The sequence below is a fragment of the Mirounga angustirostris genome, unplaced genomic scaffold (genome assembly GCF_029215605.1).
Source record: "Mirounga angustirostris isolate CCGP_5_RB_7025 unplaced genomic scaffold, mMirAng1.0.hap1 SCAF_6, whole genome shotgun sequence".
In the NCBI taxonomy this organism is placed as follows: Eukaryota; Metazoa; Chordata; class Mammalia; order Carnivora; family Phocidae; genus Mirounga; species Mirounga angustirostris.
This window is the reverse complement of record NW_026991714.1, coordinates 102,373,189-102,388,376: the sequence shown is the minus strand read 5'-3', so window position 1 is coordinate 102,388,376 and position 15,188 is coordinate 102,373,189. Positions and strand designations below refer to the sequence as shown.

The window sequence follows — 15,188 nt, the reverse complement described above, 5'->3', positions numbered from 1 at the left end:
AACCAATCTTCATAGAGTGAAGGAATGAAATATACTGACAAAACTGACAAATCCTAACTCCCAGAATAGTCTCCCAAGCACTCCATCAGACCAATAACATACAACTCACACCATAGCCCCAGGAGAAGTCCGAGCTGCCTTCTGTAGAGATCCCTGTGCCTGTATAGCTTGGAAAAGCAAATCTTGAATTCCCAGTGTCAGCTGATGTAAAAGGTGATTCTTGTGTGATGTCAGACTCACTAAATGCACAATTTGGAAGGAAGAGAGAAAACAGAAAAATTCTTATACTTCCTCAAGTTTCTGTAGCAGTAACTACTCAGCAGTTTACTAGGTAACAAGCATGCATACAAATATATCCACAGAAGCAAAAATAAATGAAGAACTTAACATTTAAGCATCATGGAAAAGTCTAATTCCTATAGAATTGATGACAGTGATTCTAAATAATTCTAGTCATACTTTACAACAAATACTTTAACATTCCACTTACAACATCTACCCTTGAAAACTAAAGACATTTCAGAAATATGAATAGTAATGTCTGAACTTGTATGGCACTTTTACAGTTTACCAAGCACTTTTATAGATATAATTCCATTTTATCCTCACAACAACCTGGTGATGTAGAACTCAATTAACCTCATTTAAAAACTGTTTTAAGTTATATTTATTTAAGTAATCTCTACACCCAATGTGGGGCTCAAACTCATGACCCCAAAATCAAGAGTTGCATGCTCTTCCAACTGAGCCAGCCAAGCACCCCAATTAACCCCACTTTAAAGACAATCTGAGATTGAGTTCTAGGTTTTGAAATGAGCTTTTATGACTATAATTTTTCTGTGATACCACATTGCTTCTCAGAACCCTCTTTGACATTACAGTATGCTGTTTCTTAAAATGATAACTGCAGCTAATACTTAACTCATTTACCATATGCCAATCATTGTGCCAAGTTTTACATACTTTACCTCATTTATATTCACAACACCCGTTAAGAGACATTATTATCTGGTAAGTAACTTGCCCTCTATTACCCAGCTAATAAGTGGCAGAACCAGAATTAAAAATCAGATGTTAGGGACACCTGGGTGGCTCAGTCATTAAGCGTCTGCCTTCAGCTCAGGTCTTGATCCCAGGGTCCTGGGATCGAGCCCTGCATAGGGCTCCCTGCCTGGAGGGAAGCCTGCTTCTCCCTTTCCCACTCCCCCTGCTTGTGCTCCCTCTCTCGCTGTCTCTCTCTCTGTCAAAAAATAAATAAAATCTTTAAAAAATAAATAAATAAATAAAAATCAGATGTTAGATTCCTTCTGAGTCTTGGCTTTTAACTACGTCATAATACTACTTTTCAAGGGTTATAAGTATGATGTTCCCATTAGCTGTTCCAGAATGAAAACTGAATGGTACTGAAAATGTGATAAAAGTTCTTATTTTGTTTCATTAGTACAAGACTAGGTATCAAGCCTAAGCCAAAAAACACTTTTGCCATTATCAAGTGTAATAAGCAAGTAAGTACACTTTATATTATTACCTTTGGGAACTTGTGTCTTTTTCATGGCTGTCATTGGTAGAAGAAATTTCATCCAGTTGCTCTGGAAGAGGATGGTGATTAATAGCATGTTTTGTTATTCCTTTCCTGTGAAAGATTTTTTAAAAAGTTATATTTCCTGTAAAGAAAAAATATATAACTTTTCAATAACTTGACTACAAGTTAGTTACCTACTTCCTGCTGCTCTGGGACTGCACCGTCCTATATGGTAGCCACTAGCAGTTAAAATGTGATTAGTCAGTGTGATGAGCACCAGGTGTTGTATGGAAGTGTTGAAACACTCTAGTGTACACCTGAAACTAGTATTACACTGTATTTTAACTAACTGGAATTTAAATGAAAATTTTAATAATGTAGTTAGTCAGAAGTGAGATGTTTTAAGTATAAAACATGGGATTTTGAAGTCTCAGTACAACAAGAATGTATAATAGATCAATAATTTTATCTTAATTACATATTAAAATGATAATATTTTGGATATGCTGGGTTAAAAATATATTCTTATAGTTTCACTGCCAATTTAAATTACAGTAAGTTATAACCACAAACCTTTTAGAACAGCTAACACAAAATATGGTAATGCAAGCGACAATGTGTAGAAACCAGATGTCTCATACACTGCTGATGGAAATGTAAAAAGGTACAGCCACTCTGGAATAGTCTCACAGTTTCTTTTTTTTAAAGATTTTTTCTAAAAAATTGATGAGAGAGAAAGAGAGAGAACACAGGGAGGAACAGAGGAGAGGGACAAGCAGGCTCTGCACTGAGCACAGAGCCCATCATGGAGTTGGATGTGGGGCTTGATCCCAAGACCCTGAAATCATGATCTGAGGTGAAACTTAACTGAGAACCAAGGAGCCCCAGTCTCATAGTTTCTAATAAAACGTGTACCAATGTCAGTTTCCTGGCTTTGACACTACACTAGTTACATAAGTTGTCATCACTGGGAGAAGGTGGGGGAAGGGTTCGTGGGATTCTATGTATGATTTTTTAACAGTGAGTCTATAATTATTTCAAACTAAAAACTCAAAAAATTAATTTCATGTTTCTACTACTTTTTAACGTGACTACCTGAAAATTTAAAATTCCATATGTGGCTTTATTGTATTTCTGTTGGACAGAGCTGCTCTGAAGAGTTCAACATGTACATTAGAGTAAACTAAGGGATCAATTATCATATGTTCCAGTCTTAACCATCTATAGTAGACTTACCTCCCCCACAAAATTCTGCAATAAAATAAGTTTAGGAAACATGATAAGCTAAACAAAGTACATAGGTTTCTTTATAAAAGGTCTCTTTAGGGTCTTTAATTTGCAAATGTAATTATAAATCTCTAATACTCTTACTTCACAGGCAAGGAAAGTGAAGCACAGAGAGATTAAGTAACCTGCTTAAGGTCATATGTCTACGAAGTGATAGAGCCAGGATTCAAATCCAAGTACTCTGGCTCTGAGGCTTCTCAAAGCAAATGAATAATTTGAGATTTTAGTGAATGGTACCATTTTTGTATATAAAGATAAAGCTAAGGGCCCAGTCAGCAGAGCTTGTACTTGAAATTATTTCTCAAATGTGGGGATGGATTTGTGCAGAGCTATTTGTACTTCTCTCATTCAATGATCCTACAACCAAAAGCTTGTCTCTGAGACAGTGGTAGCGAACAGAAATGTGGATTCCAGCTATAAAACAGAAACGTAAGACATTTTTTAGTCTGTCAAAGAAATCTAACTATGAAATGATGATTAGGTAATACCAAAGAAATATTAAATTTGATCACAGCATTGTTTTTACATAAGAAAATACCTAGGGGTGCCTGGGTAGCTCAACTGGTTGGGCATCCGTCTGTCTGCCTTTGGTTCAGGTTGTGATCCTGGGGTCCTGGGATCTAGCCCTGCATCAAGCGCTGCATCAGGCTCCCTGTTCGGCAGAGAGTCTGCTTCTTCCTCTCCTTCTGCCCCTCCCCCTGCTCGTGCTCTTTCTTTCTCTCAACAAATAAATAAAATCTAAAAAAAAGAAAATACCTATAATTTTTAGAGATGCATACTGAGGTATACAGGGGTGAAATAAGTGGGGTTTTGCTTTCTTATTTACAGATGATGGACAGAGAAGCTGAAAAAAAGATAAAGAAGATAGATGAAGCAAATATATCACAATTTGATAATTGTTGAATGTGGGTGATAGGTGGTTCATTTTATTATTCATTATACATGTATGTTTGAAATTTATCACTTGTTAAGTGTTAAGCTGTATGTTGAAAATCACTTTTTTTTTTTCAAACTCTTTTCAATATCTATAATTTGGAACTATTAGGGAGAAAACTAAAGTTACTTCTTCAAAGCAAATTATCATTCTAGTAAAAATTGTTTTTATTTTACTGTCATTTAGATACATATAATCCTCATTATCTTCATTATTCGTATCATCCTGACTCCTCTAGAGAATCATCTTTGAAGAGACTTGTCTTTAGAGAGTATCAATCAAATCAACAATAGAGAACACGTGTTCTCGTAACGTACTATACTGGAGTAATTCTCACCCACTAAATGCCTACCAACAATTTTTTCCACAAATGAGTTTTGTTTTTGTTTTTTTACTCTCAGAATGGTCAGAATTATTATAAAAGCAGACTTTTAGCTAAGTCCTGTTCCCTTTATTGGAAAATTACTTTCTTCTACTTCCTAAAAAGCTTATTATCTGAATTGCTCCTGTGTAGATATCCTATTACTTAGTAGATAATAAGCTTCTGAAAGATAAGGCGAGATCACAGATTTTCTTTGTATGGCTACTGTACCAAATAAAGCTGGGAAAGGACAGGAAATTACCAATTACTGAGCATTTACTATGTGTCAAGCCCTGTGCCACCACTTTAGATATGCTTTTAGAGAAAGACCAATATTACAGAAATGAATGCTCAAATATTTAGTAATCTGCTGAAAAGTCACATGACCAGGAAAGAGCCTAGCCAGACACCCAGATTGATTGAAGATTCCATGCATGTTATTACCATGTAGTTAATATTTAATTTTTTAATGTATGGTTGCTAAAATTACATAGCTCTACAGAGAAAAAAAGTTGGAATTTGAGGACAAAAAGCCCAAGCTCAAAACCTATTGGTTATATAATCTTAGGATGTGTAACCTTTCTAATATTTCATGTTCTGAAAAACTGAAAGATAATCATACCCATCTTACAGAGTTGTTGCAAGGATCAAGATGTGAAAGTCTTTTTGAAAGTATAAAGCATTAACAAATGTACAACATTATCATTACTTGCTAAATTACAACACCTCACCAGGGGTGGGAGGTGGGTTTTTAATCTTAAATATTTGCTCTCTAGAGCAAAACTTATCCTTAAGGATTCTGATGTTTAACTGCAGAGATGGGGAAGCAGTTAGTGTAATGATTATGACCAACGCTTCGGGGTCAGACTGACACCAGGTTTGTGTGCTCCACCACTTTCTGCCTGTATAATCTTTGGCATACTACAATCTTAAATCTGGGATCTTTGTTTGTAGAATGTGCAAAATAATATTCCCTATTCTGTATCCTGATAGGATTAAGTGAGCTAATGCATGCTTTGCACGGTGCCTGGCACTAGACATATTCAACTTTTCTGTAGCGCTCAGTCAGCTATTGGTAACTTCTCGATTCGTCAATGGCATGAAGCACTGAGGAAACGACAAATGCCATAGGAGACCCAGTCCCTGAGTACAGAAGTGCAGCCCAAGAGGGCCAAGTCCTAGGAAAGCACAAGTGACATGCCCTTAGCTGGAGATGGAGGCAGACCGGGCAGCGTCTGACAAGTCTGGGAGGAGAGAATTCCGAAGAAAATTCTCCTTCCCCCGCCCGGGAAAGGGAAAGGTGAGAAGCACTGGTTGGGAAGGCTTCCAACCAGGGCGCCCGCGGCCCGCCTCAGCCTCCCCCGGCCCGGGCTAGGATGGCTGAGCAGTACACTCACAGCTCCAAGCTTTGCGGCACCGCCTTCCGAGTGTATCTGGAGATCATCCTCCTCTTCCTCCTCTGTCGTGGAGGGGGCGGGCACGCCAGGGTGGGGGCCTCCGGGCCTGGCCCTCCCGCCGGCTCCGGCCCGGCCCCCTCCCGCCACCTTCCGGCCCCGTCACGCCCCGTCGCCTGGACTCCGGACCGCCACCACTCCCTGGGTCCCCACCCCTCCAGTCCTCCGTCCTCCTTGCTTCCCCGCGGGGGCGGAAGTGACGCACGCACGGAGGCACCGCGTAATGCTCCCGCGGACGCGCAGCAGTGACGCCACCGGGGGTTCCGGGGCCGAGCGGGTCTTTCAGAGCTTCCGCTGGCCGCAGGTGCTCGGCAGGCGTCTGCACTGACCTTGGGCCAGGCTTTGGCTGCTACTGGCAGCTCCCGACCGGCTCACGCGGTGGGAGGGGCGGTCGAGGAAAGGGGCCGCGGCGGAGACGCGTGGGGGAGGCCGAGAATGTAAGCGGAATTGGCTTCCTTTTGTCGAATGGAGGGCGGAAGCTTAGTCTGAGTAAAGAGCCCTGGACTCCAGCTCGGCTCTCTGCTGCGTGGTCGCTTCTCTTTCTGTGTGCCACTTTTCTCACTTGTACAGCAAGGAGTTAGCCTGAGTGATTTCAAAGTCCCTTCCAGTTCTGACACTAAATTCTTCATAAAAATGTGTGCTTGGCATTATGAGGTGGGTGGATGGGATTATCTGTCCCTCTGGGTTAAGAAGCCAAACGATTTGGACAGACCGGATAGAAGATGCAGGTTCCTCTCGACCTCGTTTTATTAGCCCATGAGAAACCGAGTAAGAATAAAAATCGAATTGTGCCTTACAGTGGACCATCCAGTGCAGTGCCTCCCTTTTCCAAGCCTCATCTGGCAGCAATAGTAAGCTAGTACTTTTGTTTGTAAGGGAAACCCTTAGAAAATAGAGGTATTTACCTCCTCTTATATACCGGAGCTACCACCCCCCACCCCGCTCCAGACCTGAAAAAGGGACAGTTTTAGGACAGCTCTAGGATTAAGAACCATGGGCAAATTATTTTGGTGTGAGACGATAGGCCATGTTTCGTGGTTTTGAATTCCCCTATGCCGTACAATAGTCATAAAAGATGTAAATTCTGCAGAGTGAGGGAGATTGCCCTAAAGAGTTTTAAATAATAATTTAAACTGGGGGAGAAGTTTAGAAGTGAAAGAGTAACATTCTCATTCTACAGTTAAGGGAAAAGCCCCAAAAAGAGAAATTGAGGTGCTCTAAGTGACACAACTAATCAGTGGCAGAACATAAGATGTTATTGCAGTGCTTCTCAAAGTGTGTTACACACACTAGTGCTAGTGTGAGGGCAAACTTTTTTTTAATTTATTTTTTCAAACGTTTTTTATTTTATTCTTGCATACTATTAGTTAATTTGGGAATGTGATACTCGATTTCCATTTATCATATCAAAAGTTCCTTTAATTGCAAGTATGAAAAACATAATTTTAAGTATAAAAGCATCATTAAAAGAATATTAAATAGGTGTTACTACTCATACTTGATCAAGGCAAAAAACGATAACACGTGGATAACTGAATTTTGGAAAACAATGGAATCATGTCGAATAGTTCAGAGAATTGGGTTTTACTTCTACATTATTCTATGTGGTTTATATTATTGAAACTTTAAATGTAGTTTTCAAAGAAGAATGGAGGAAAATATGAAGCTTGCTATAGTGGAAGACACTGTGGAGTATCACCTATTCCTGATACCAGATGAACCAAAGGACCCAGAAAAACACAAAGAGATTCTTCAAAAGTATATTGAGAGGATAATGACTCAGTTTGCACCTATGCTGGTCCCCTATATCTGGCAGAATCAGCCTTTCAATCTTAAATATAAACCTGGGAAAGGTAAGGCTCTTTTACTTATTTTGATGTGATATGACTTCTAATTCTGACAAGAGTGATCTATAATAGTCCATAGTTGATTCAGTGTTGTGAGGAGATTTATAACCTGAACTTTTTTGATTAGTGATGCTTGCCTGTATTTGGCTAAGTCCTTAAACTTACCAAAAAAAATTTTTTTAATTCATTTGATGAAAGCTTTCTAGTAGTAATTACCTTGAGAACTAACATATACTGAACATTATTAAACCATGGCTGTTCTTTGGAACTTTACTTTCCTGTGCTGTAATGTATCTAAGTACTTTTACTAAACAGGTTCAGGCATCTGGCTTCCTTAACTGTAGCTCCCTTTAGTGGTTACTCTGTATTCCTCATTCCTGATCATGTGTTTAGTAGGCTGCCTTGTTTGACGTAGTTTTGAAACTATGCGGCTCTGCCTGGCTTATAAAGAGAAATAATTGGGCCTATGGCCATTATTTGCTACTCAGAAGCATTTTGAGGTTGCTTCATGGCTTCTCTGTGTTGTTGGTGCTTGAGATCTGATTTTCTTATCATTTCATATAGCTTTGGTAAAATGAGGCACCAATAGGTGACCACAGCTCTTATGCAGGGTCTTATTTCAGATCAGGAGTCTGGCATCTTTTGATACTGTCAATCTAGGTCTCAATGTAGTGTTCATCTGTTATTTTTGCCAAATGTGTTCCCTGGTGTTAATTTTATTGAACCCCTATTCACCGAAACACGTGATATTTATTGGCAAGAACACCGTCACATTAGCACAGCACATCCAAGACCAACTCCTCCTTATCTTTTTCCTAGAAAATCATTTTTACCCAATGTTTTCTTGTCTTGCTTAATGGCATTATTATCCACGTAGCTATTCAGCTTGTTAATAATTCAAAATTATACTCAGCTCCTCACTTGACCATGTTCAGTCAAGCACTAAATCCTAGTGTGGTTACTCCTAAAATACAACCCCTTCTCTACATTTGTTGGCTACAATCTAGACGCTCTTTATCTCTTCATCTGGAAGACCACAGCAGCCACCTAACTAACCTCTCTGGTTACAGTATCTCCAGTCCCTCACACTGTTGCCAGTTACCTTTGTAAAACACGAATTTGATCGCGTCAATCTTCTGCCTAACATCCTTCACCAGTTATCCATTGCTTCTGCATAAAGTTCAAATTGAAGTTTAATATATAAGGTAGATAAAAATAGACGCTCTAATTGGGGCTTCTCTAGTTGAAATTTGAGAGATCTGGGGTGGGGAGAAGAGTTGGTTGGGCTGTGCTTCCTACTTTTTTGTTTTGTTTTGTTTTTTTGCCATGGCAGCTCTTGAGACACTTCACAATGTGCTTGTTGTTTGACCTCTAGTCTGTTAATGTGGTAGGTTACATTGATTGATTTTCATATGCATTACATTGCATTCCAGGAATAAATTCCACTTGGTCATGGTGTAAAATCTTTCAATGTGTCGAATTCAGTTTGCTAGTATTTTGTTGAGGATTTCTGCATCAGTATTCCAGGGATATTGGTCATAGTTTTCCTGTATTGTCTTTGTCTGGCTTTAGTATAAAGGTAATGCTGGCCTCATAAAATGGGTTTGGGAGTGTTCCCTCCTCTTCGGTTGTTTTTAAGAGTTTGAAGAGGATTGATGTTAATTCTCCTTTAAATGTTGGTAAATTCTCTAGTGACCCTTTCTTTGTTGGGAAGTTTTTGATTACTGATTCAATGTCCTTTACTAGTAACCAGTCTGTTCAGATTCTCTATTTCTTCATGATACAGTCTTGATAGGTTGTGTGTTTCTAAGACTGTACTCATTTCTTCGAAGTTATCCAGTTGGTTGGTGTACAGTTGTTCATAGTGTTCTCTTATAGTCCTTTTTATTTCTGTAGTATAGGTTGTAATATCGCCTTTCATTTCTGATTTTAGTTACTTGCGTCTCCTTTTTTTTTCTTACTAATATAAGATTTTGTCAATTTTGTAATGTTTCAACAAACCAAATCACTTTATTTTTTTCTATGTTTCTCTTCTCTGTTTCATTAATCTCTGTTCTAATCTTCATTATTTCCTTCCTTCTGCTAGCTTTGGGTTAGCTTTTCTTGTTCTCGTTCCTTAAGGTGTAAAGTTAGGTGGTTGATCTGGGATCTTTTATAACTATAAACTTCTTAGCACTGTTTTTAGTATGTTACGTGTTTGTTTTCATTTGTCTCAAGGTATTTTCTAATTTCCCTTGTAATTTCTTCTTTGACCCTTTGGGTTGTTTAGGAGTGTATTAAATTCTACATATTTTTGAATACTGCATTTGTTTAAAAAAATTCTGCTCCATCTAAATTTAGCTTCCTGGGGCGACTGGGTGGCTCAGTTGTTAAGTGTCTGCCTTGGGCTCAGGTCATGATCCCAGGGTCCTGGGATCGAGCCCCGCGTTGGGCTCCCTGCTCAGCGGGAAGCCTGCTTCTCCCTCTCCCACTCGCCCTGCTTGTGTTCCCTCTCTCGCTGTGTCTCTCTCTGTCAAATAAATAAATAAAATCTTTAAAAAAATAAAAAATATATATATAAATTTAGCTTCCTGGGCACCTGGGTGGCTCAGTCGTTAAGTGTCTGCCTTTGGCTCGGGTCATGATCCCAGGGTCCTGGGATCGAGCCCTGCAGCATCAGGCTCCCTACTCAGCAGGAAGCCTGCTTCTCCCTCTCCCACTCCCCCAGCTTATATTCCCTCTCTTGCTGTCTCTCTCTGTCAAATAAATAAATAAAATCTTAAAATATATATATTAAAGAAAATAAATCTAGCTTCCTTATATTCCCGGAACACTGTATTGTCTGCCATGCTTATATGCCTTTGCACATGCTATTCTCTTTTTCTGGACAACTTACTTCTGTCATTCCTCCAAGTGAGCATAGCTCAGTATGACATTATTTATGCTCACATGCCCCAGTGCATACGTCTGTTCATCATCTTGTTTTGAGATGGCGTGGTGGTCCATCTCCTGTTGTCTAGACCTTGGGTCCTCATAACTAGGCTTTTTATATCCTATTCAGGATTGCAGCCCCAGCTCCCCGTATAGTACCTACAGCATGGTCAGTCAATGAATGTTTGTTTATTTGAATGATTACTTGCATTTTTATGTGCCCTGACAAATTTTTTTTTTTTTTTTTTTTTTGTGCCCTGACAAATTTATTTGGTTATTTGATTGCTTTTCTCTTGTTTTCAGGAGATGTTCCTGCTCATATGTTTGGCATGACAAAGTTTGGGGATAACATTGAAGATGAATGGTTTATTGTTTATGTAGTAAAGCAAATTACAAAGGAATTTCCAGAGATAGTAGCAAGGTATTAGTTATTTTAATAATCTAAAGGAATTCTTTTGTTGAGACTGACTACGTTTTTATCCATTTAGTAAATTTTTTTCGGTAGTCTGGTGGAGACTGTACAAATTTGAGACATAGATTTTGAAGGTGACTTTGTGTTTTCTTCCTTTTCTCTTGTGACTTCCTTTTCTTGAGGAAAAAATTAAAGTACATTGGAGAGCTTAACTTCCAAAATTTTTAAACAAAACCTGCCTATTTTAGTTTTTTTTTAAATAATTCTCATTATGAAAGACTAAATGCAGGGCGCCTGGGTGACTCAGTCATTTCGGTTTCTGCCTTCAGCTCAGGTCGTGATCCCAGGGTCCTGGGATCGAGTTCTGCATCAGGCTCCCTGCTCAGCTTCTCCCTCTGTCCCTCCCCCGACTCGTTTTCTCTCTCTCAAATAAATAAAATCTTAAAAAAAAAAAAAAGAAAGGCTAAATACAGATGGTAAAAAAAATCCAAACAATACCAAAGGGTGTACTACTGTTTAGAAAAACTGTAGTAAAAAATCCCATTGTATGTACATATATATATTTTACAGATTTCTTTACTATGTATTCCTCTATTATACTTTAACTGTATTTTTTGAGAAATACAGAAAATGTTAACAAAAAATCAGGGAACAGTTGTATTGAAAGCAAAGTAGGTAACACTGCATTTTAAATCTATTTAAAATGGGAACTGATAGTTCTCTGTAATTACCAAGTTGTGTCAGCAGAGGGCGTTTCACCCATTTGCCATATGTTCTAGTTTTCCTGTCAGTCCCCAAATTCTAATCTATCCCCTCAACCTCTTCCCCAGCAGAACAAAAAGAAAAACAACTCTGAATATTATTATATTAAAATTTCAAACATGAAAGTAGAGAGAATAAACTCATATGTACTTAACACCCAGCTTCAACAATTTTCAATTCATGGACATTCTTACTTTATCTATACCTTTCCCCTACTCCCCCATTACATAGCAAGATTATTTTAAAGCAAATCACAAACATGCCATTTGATCTTTAAATACGTTAAGATGTAAATATAAGAGATAACTCTTATTTTAAACACTACTGTTACCACACCTAAAAATAATTAGCAATCATTTCTTAACAAATAATAGCATTTTAAGTGAACAAACACAAAGATATCCATTTCTGTCTTTACAAGGATAATAAGGAGAGGGCAGTGCCTTTGTGTATGGATTTTTATCTTCATTTTATTTTTTTAAGATTTTATTTATTTGAGAGAGAGATATACACACACACAGCATGAGCAAGGGGAGGAGCAGAGGGAGAAGCAGACTCCCCACTGAGCAGGGAGCCTGACTTGGGACTCCAGGATCATGATCTGAGCTGAAGGCAGCTGCCCCAGATTCTGATCTTTATATAATGATGGCTCATACCTACACCAGGCCTATAAAGCTCTTTAAATAATAGACATCTACTGTCTTACCAGTTTTTTAAACAAATTAGAAAAAGAAAGAACTTCCTCTATGTCTCTGACAGATTAATCTTCCTAAGGTAGGACTCTAACCATTTTTCTACCCTGCTTTGAAACCTTTCATTCCTTTTGTGTATAAAACTACGCTCATTCTCATTGAGTCTGCTAACATTAAAAAAATTTTTTTAAATATTTTATTTATTTATTAGAGAGAGAGAGCACAAGCAGGGGGAGAGGCAGAGGGAGAGAGAAAGGGAGAAGCAGACTCTCCACAGAGCAGGGAGCCTGATGCAGGGCTCAATCCCAGGCTGCTGGGATCGTGATCTGAGCTGAAGACATACGCTTAACTGACTGACTGCTAACATTTAAAGCTCTTCACAAAATGATATAACTGTGGGTTTTTTTTTTTTAAGATTTATTTATTTATTTTAGAGAGAGAGAGCAGAAGCAGCAGGGGCAGAGGGAAAGAGAGAGAGAGAATCTCAAGCAGACTCCATGCTTATCGAGGACCCCAACCCAGGGCTCAGTCTCACAACCCTGAGATCACTACCTGAGCCAAAACCAAGAGTCAGGCGCTCAACCACCTGCTCCACCCAACCGCCCCATAACTCTGCTTTTCTAGTCTTGTTATTTACTAATTGTCATTCTCCAAATATCCACCTTAAATATCCACCTCCATAATTTTGCTTATACTATTCCCTCTCCCAAGAACATCTCTCCTTTTCTCCTTATATCCACCCATTAAAAGTAAAAAAATCTTTTTTCCCTTTTGTATGTGTGACAAGAGGAGAAAATAAGAATTTATATTCCTATTAGCTAGATTATGCATAAGGAACTTCTAGAAGGATAAACAAGAAATAACAATGGTTAGAGGGTAGGAAAGGGACATATTAGGGACAAAAGTAGGAAGGAAACTTTTTCATTATGTAACTTTTTATGTGTTTTTTTAAAGTATAATCATGTGACTGCCTTACCTATTCAAAAATTTAAATTTAGGGGCACCTGGGTGGCTCAGTTGGTTAAGCAGCCAGCTTGATTTCAGCTTAGTTCGTGATCTCAGGGTCCCGGGATCAAGCCCCACATGGGGCTCTGTGCTCAGTGGGGAGCCTACTTCAGGATTCTCTCTCCCTCTGCCCACCCCTGCACATATGCTCTCTCACTCACTCTCTCTCTCTCCCTAAAATAAATAATTAAAAAGTTAAAATCTTTAAAAAAATTTAAATTTTGGGACGCATGGGTGGCTCAGTTGGTTAAGCGTCTACCTTCAGCTCGGGTCATGATCCCAGGGTCCTGGGATCGAGTCCCACATCAGGCTCCTTGCTCAGTGGGGAGCCTGCTTCTCCCTCTGCCTGCCACTCCCTCTGCTTGTACTCTCTCTTGCTCTTTCTCTAGCAAACAAAATCTTTTAAAAAAAAATTTTAAATTTAAAAAATGTGATAGAAATGAAACAAAAACAAAATTATCTCTCAAGGTCCAAGTAACTTCCATAAATGCTTTCCGAATCTCGGCACTAGGTGATTTTTTTCTTCTTTTGACACCCTATTGTATATTTTTCATATTTTTGTCTGGTGTTATTTATTTATGTACTTATTTTTTCTCCTTATCATCTCCAAATCCTCCTTCAATTTTAAAATCTTCTTCAGTACTTAATGGTGTCTTATTATAATAATCTATACATAGCATGTATTCAGATATTTACTAAAATGAAAGAAAAAATATTAGAATAAATGTGTTCTGATTAGTAGCATATATGTGCTTTTTCAATGCATAATTAGAATTTCTTCTGCATTAGGATTGAAGACAATGATGGTGAATTCTTGTTAATAGAAGCTGCTGACTTTCTCCCTAAATGGTTGGATCCTGATAATAGTGCCAATAGGGTAAGTATACCCAAATTTGGAAAATTTACAGAGATGAAATCATGTTGTAACATTTTTCATATGTACCTAGAGTTTGTCAGTGCCCAGAATGAAAATTAAAATGTATCATTTTGCAGGTGTTTTTCCACCGTGGAGAATTATGCATTATTCCTGCACCAAGGAAACCTGGAGCAGTGTCCTGGTTACCCACCACACCCCCAACAATCCCGCAAGCATTGAATATAATCTCAACACACCCAGAAGAAATTTTGGCTTCAGAATCTATACGAGCTGCTGTGAATAGGCGCATCAGAGGGTAAGAAAAATATTTTCATTGCTAGTGAAGGAGCCTTTTTATTTAGTGCAGCTCAAGTCTCTCAAATGTAGAATTTCTTCCACCTAGATTAATGCTCATTTTCATTCTGTCTTCCTCCTTCATGAAAGTGGCTAACAAATTAAATTTACATATTTTAAAATTAAGGCACAGGGGCGCCTGGGTGGCTCAGTTGCTAAGCATCTGTCTTCGGCTTGGGTCATGATCCTAGGGTCTGGGATCGAGCCCCACATCAGGCTCCCTGCTCAGCGGGAAGCCTGCTTGTCCCTCTCCCACTCTCCCTGCTTGTGTTCCTGCTCTCACTCTCTCTCTGTCAAATAAGTAAATAAAATTTATAAATAAATAAATAAAATTAAGCCACAGATATATCTTTAAATTCCCATTCATAGGTGTTAATATTCCACTCCCAATATTTTTGCATTTATTTACTTAGATACTGTGGCTAAGTATTATCTATATCTATAGATAAAAATTTTGAGACCAATAGGAATGAAACCTAAGGGAGCATTATGTACTCTGTGGTTCTGGGGCTCTGGATGGGATTCTTTGACCTATGTGGAACACTTTAGGTTCTATTCAGAAGAGCCTTCACCTAATAACATATTAGTTTGGCCTTTCGAATTTGAGTACCTATTCTATGTTTAGCACCATTCAAGTTTTAACAATATAAAATGTCTTTTAACTTTGTTCAATATGCTTTGTATCATTGTTTTAGAAGAATGAACTGTGATTTTATCCTTGTCCCAAAGAATAGTAGGGTTTTCGTTTTGTCTTTATTAAACTACCTTTTTTTTTTTTTTTAAGATTTTAGT

At 38.4% G+C, this 15,188-nt stretch overlaps 3 protein-coding genes across 10 annotated transcripts in view; 2 read left to right on the top strand and 1 right to left on the bottom strand.

Annotated features, from left to right (window-relative positions):
• DNAJC9 (DnaJ heat shock protein family (Hsp40) member C9) overlaps positions 1-1,480 on the top strand; it is an 83,061-nt gene extending 81,581 nt beyond the window's left edge. The window contains exon 5 of the mRNA XM_054508216.2: positions 1,442-1,480. Within this exon, the coding sequence (XP_054364191.1) occupies positions 1,442-1,465 (24 nt within the window). The 3' untranslated portion in view covers positions 1,466-1,480. The remainder of the gene's footprint in view (positions 1-1,441) is intronic.
• FAM149B1 (family with sequence similarity 149 member B1) overlaps positions 1-5,737 on the bottom strand; it is an 81,591-nt gene extending 75,854 nt beyond the window's left edge. For 3 of the 5 annotated variants that reach the window (XM_045878055.3, XM_064594830.1, XM_064594829.1), the window contains exons 1-3: positions 5,502-5,737; positions 1,529-1,633; positions 110-239 (exon numbers count right to left, since the gene is read on the bottom strand). In XM_045878055.3, coding sequence (XP_045734011.1) covers positions 110-239; positions 1,529-1,633; positions 5,502-5,548 — 282 coding nt within the window. In that variant the 5' untranslated portion in view covers positions 5,549-5,737. Of the gene's footprint in view, positions 1-109; positions 240-1,528; positions 1,665-5,501 lie in introns of all 5 variants that reach the window. The other 2 variants (XM_064594828.1, XM_045878056.3) reach the window with 2 other exon arrangements.
• Positions 5,738-5,831: 94 nt separating this feature from the next.
• The window catches only part of ECD (ecdysoneless cell cycle regulator), a 41,895-nt gene continuing 32,538 nt past the window's right edge, over positions 5,832-15,188 (top strand). For 2 of the 4 annotated variants that reach the window (XM_064594824.1, XM_064594823.1), the window contains exons 1-5: positions 6,026-6,212; positions 7,194-7,411; positions 10,619-10,736; positions 13,976-14,063; positions 14,180-14,358. In XM_064594824.1, the coding sequence (XP_064450894.1) occupies positions 6,208-6,212; positions 7,194-7,411; positions 10,619-10,736; positions 13,976-14,063; positions 14,180-14,358 (608 nt within the window). In that variant the 5' untranslated portion in view covers positions 6,026-6,207. Of the gene's footprint in view, positions 5,996-6,025; positions 6,213-7,193; positions 7,412-10,618; positions 10,737-13,975; positions 14,064-14,179; positions 14,359-15,188 lie in introns of those variants that run through there. The other 2 variants (XM_064594827.1, XM_064594825.1) reach the window with 2 other exon arrangements.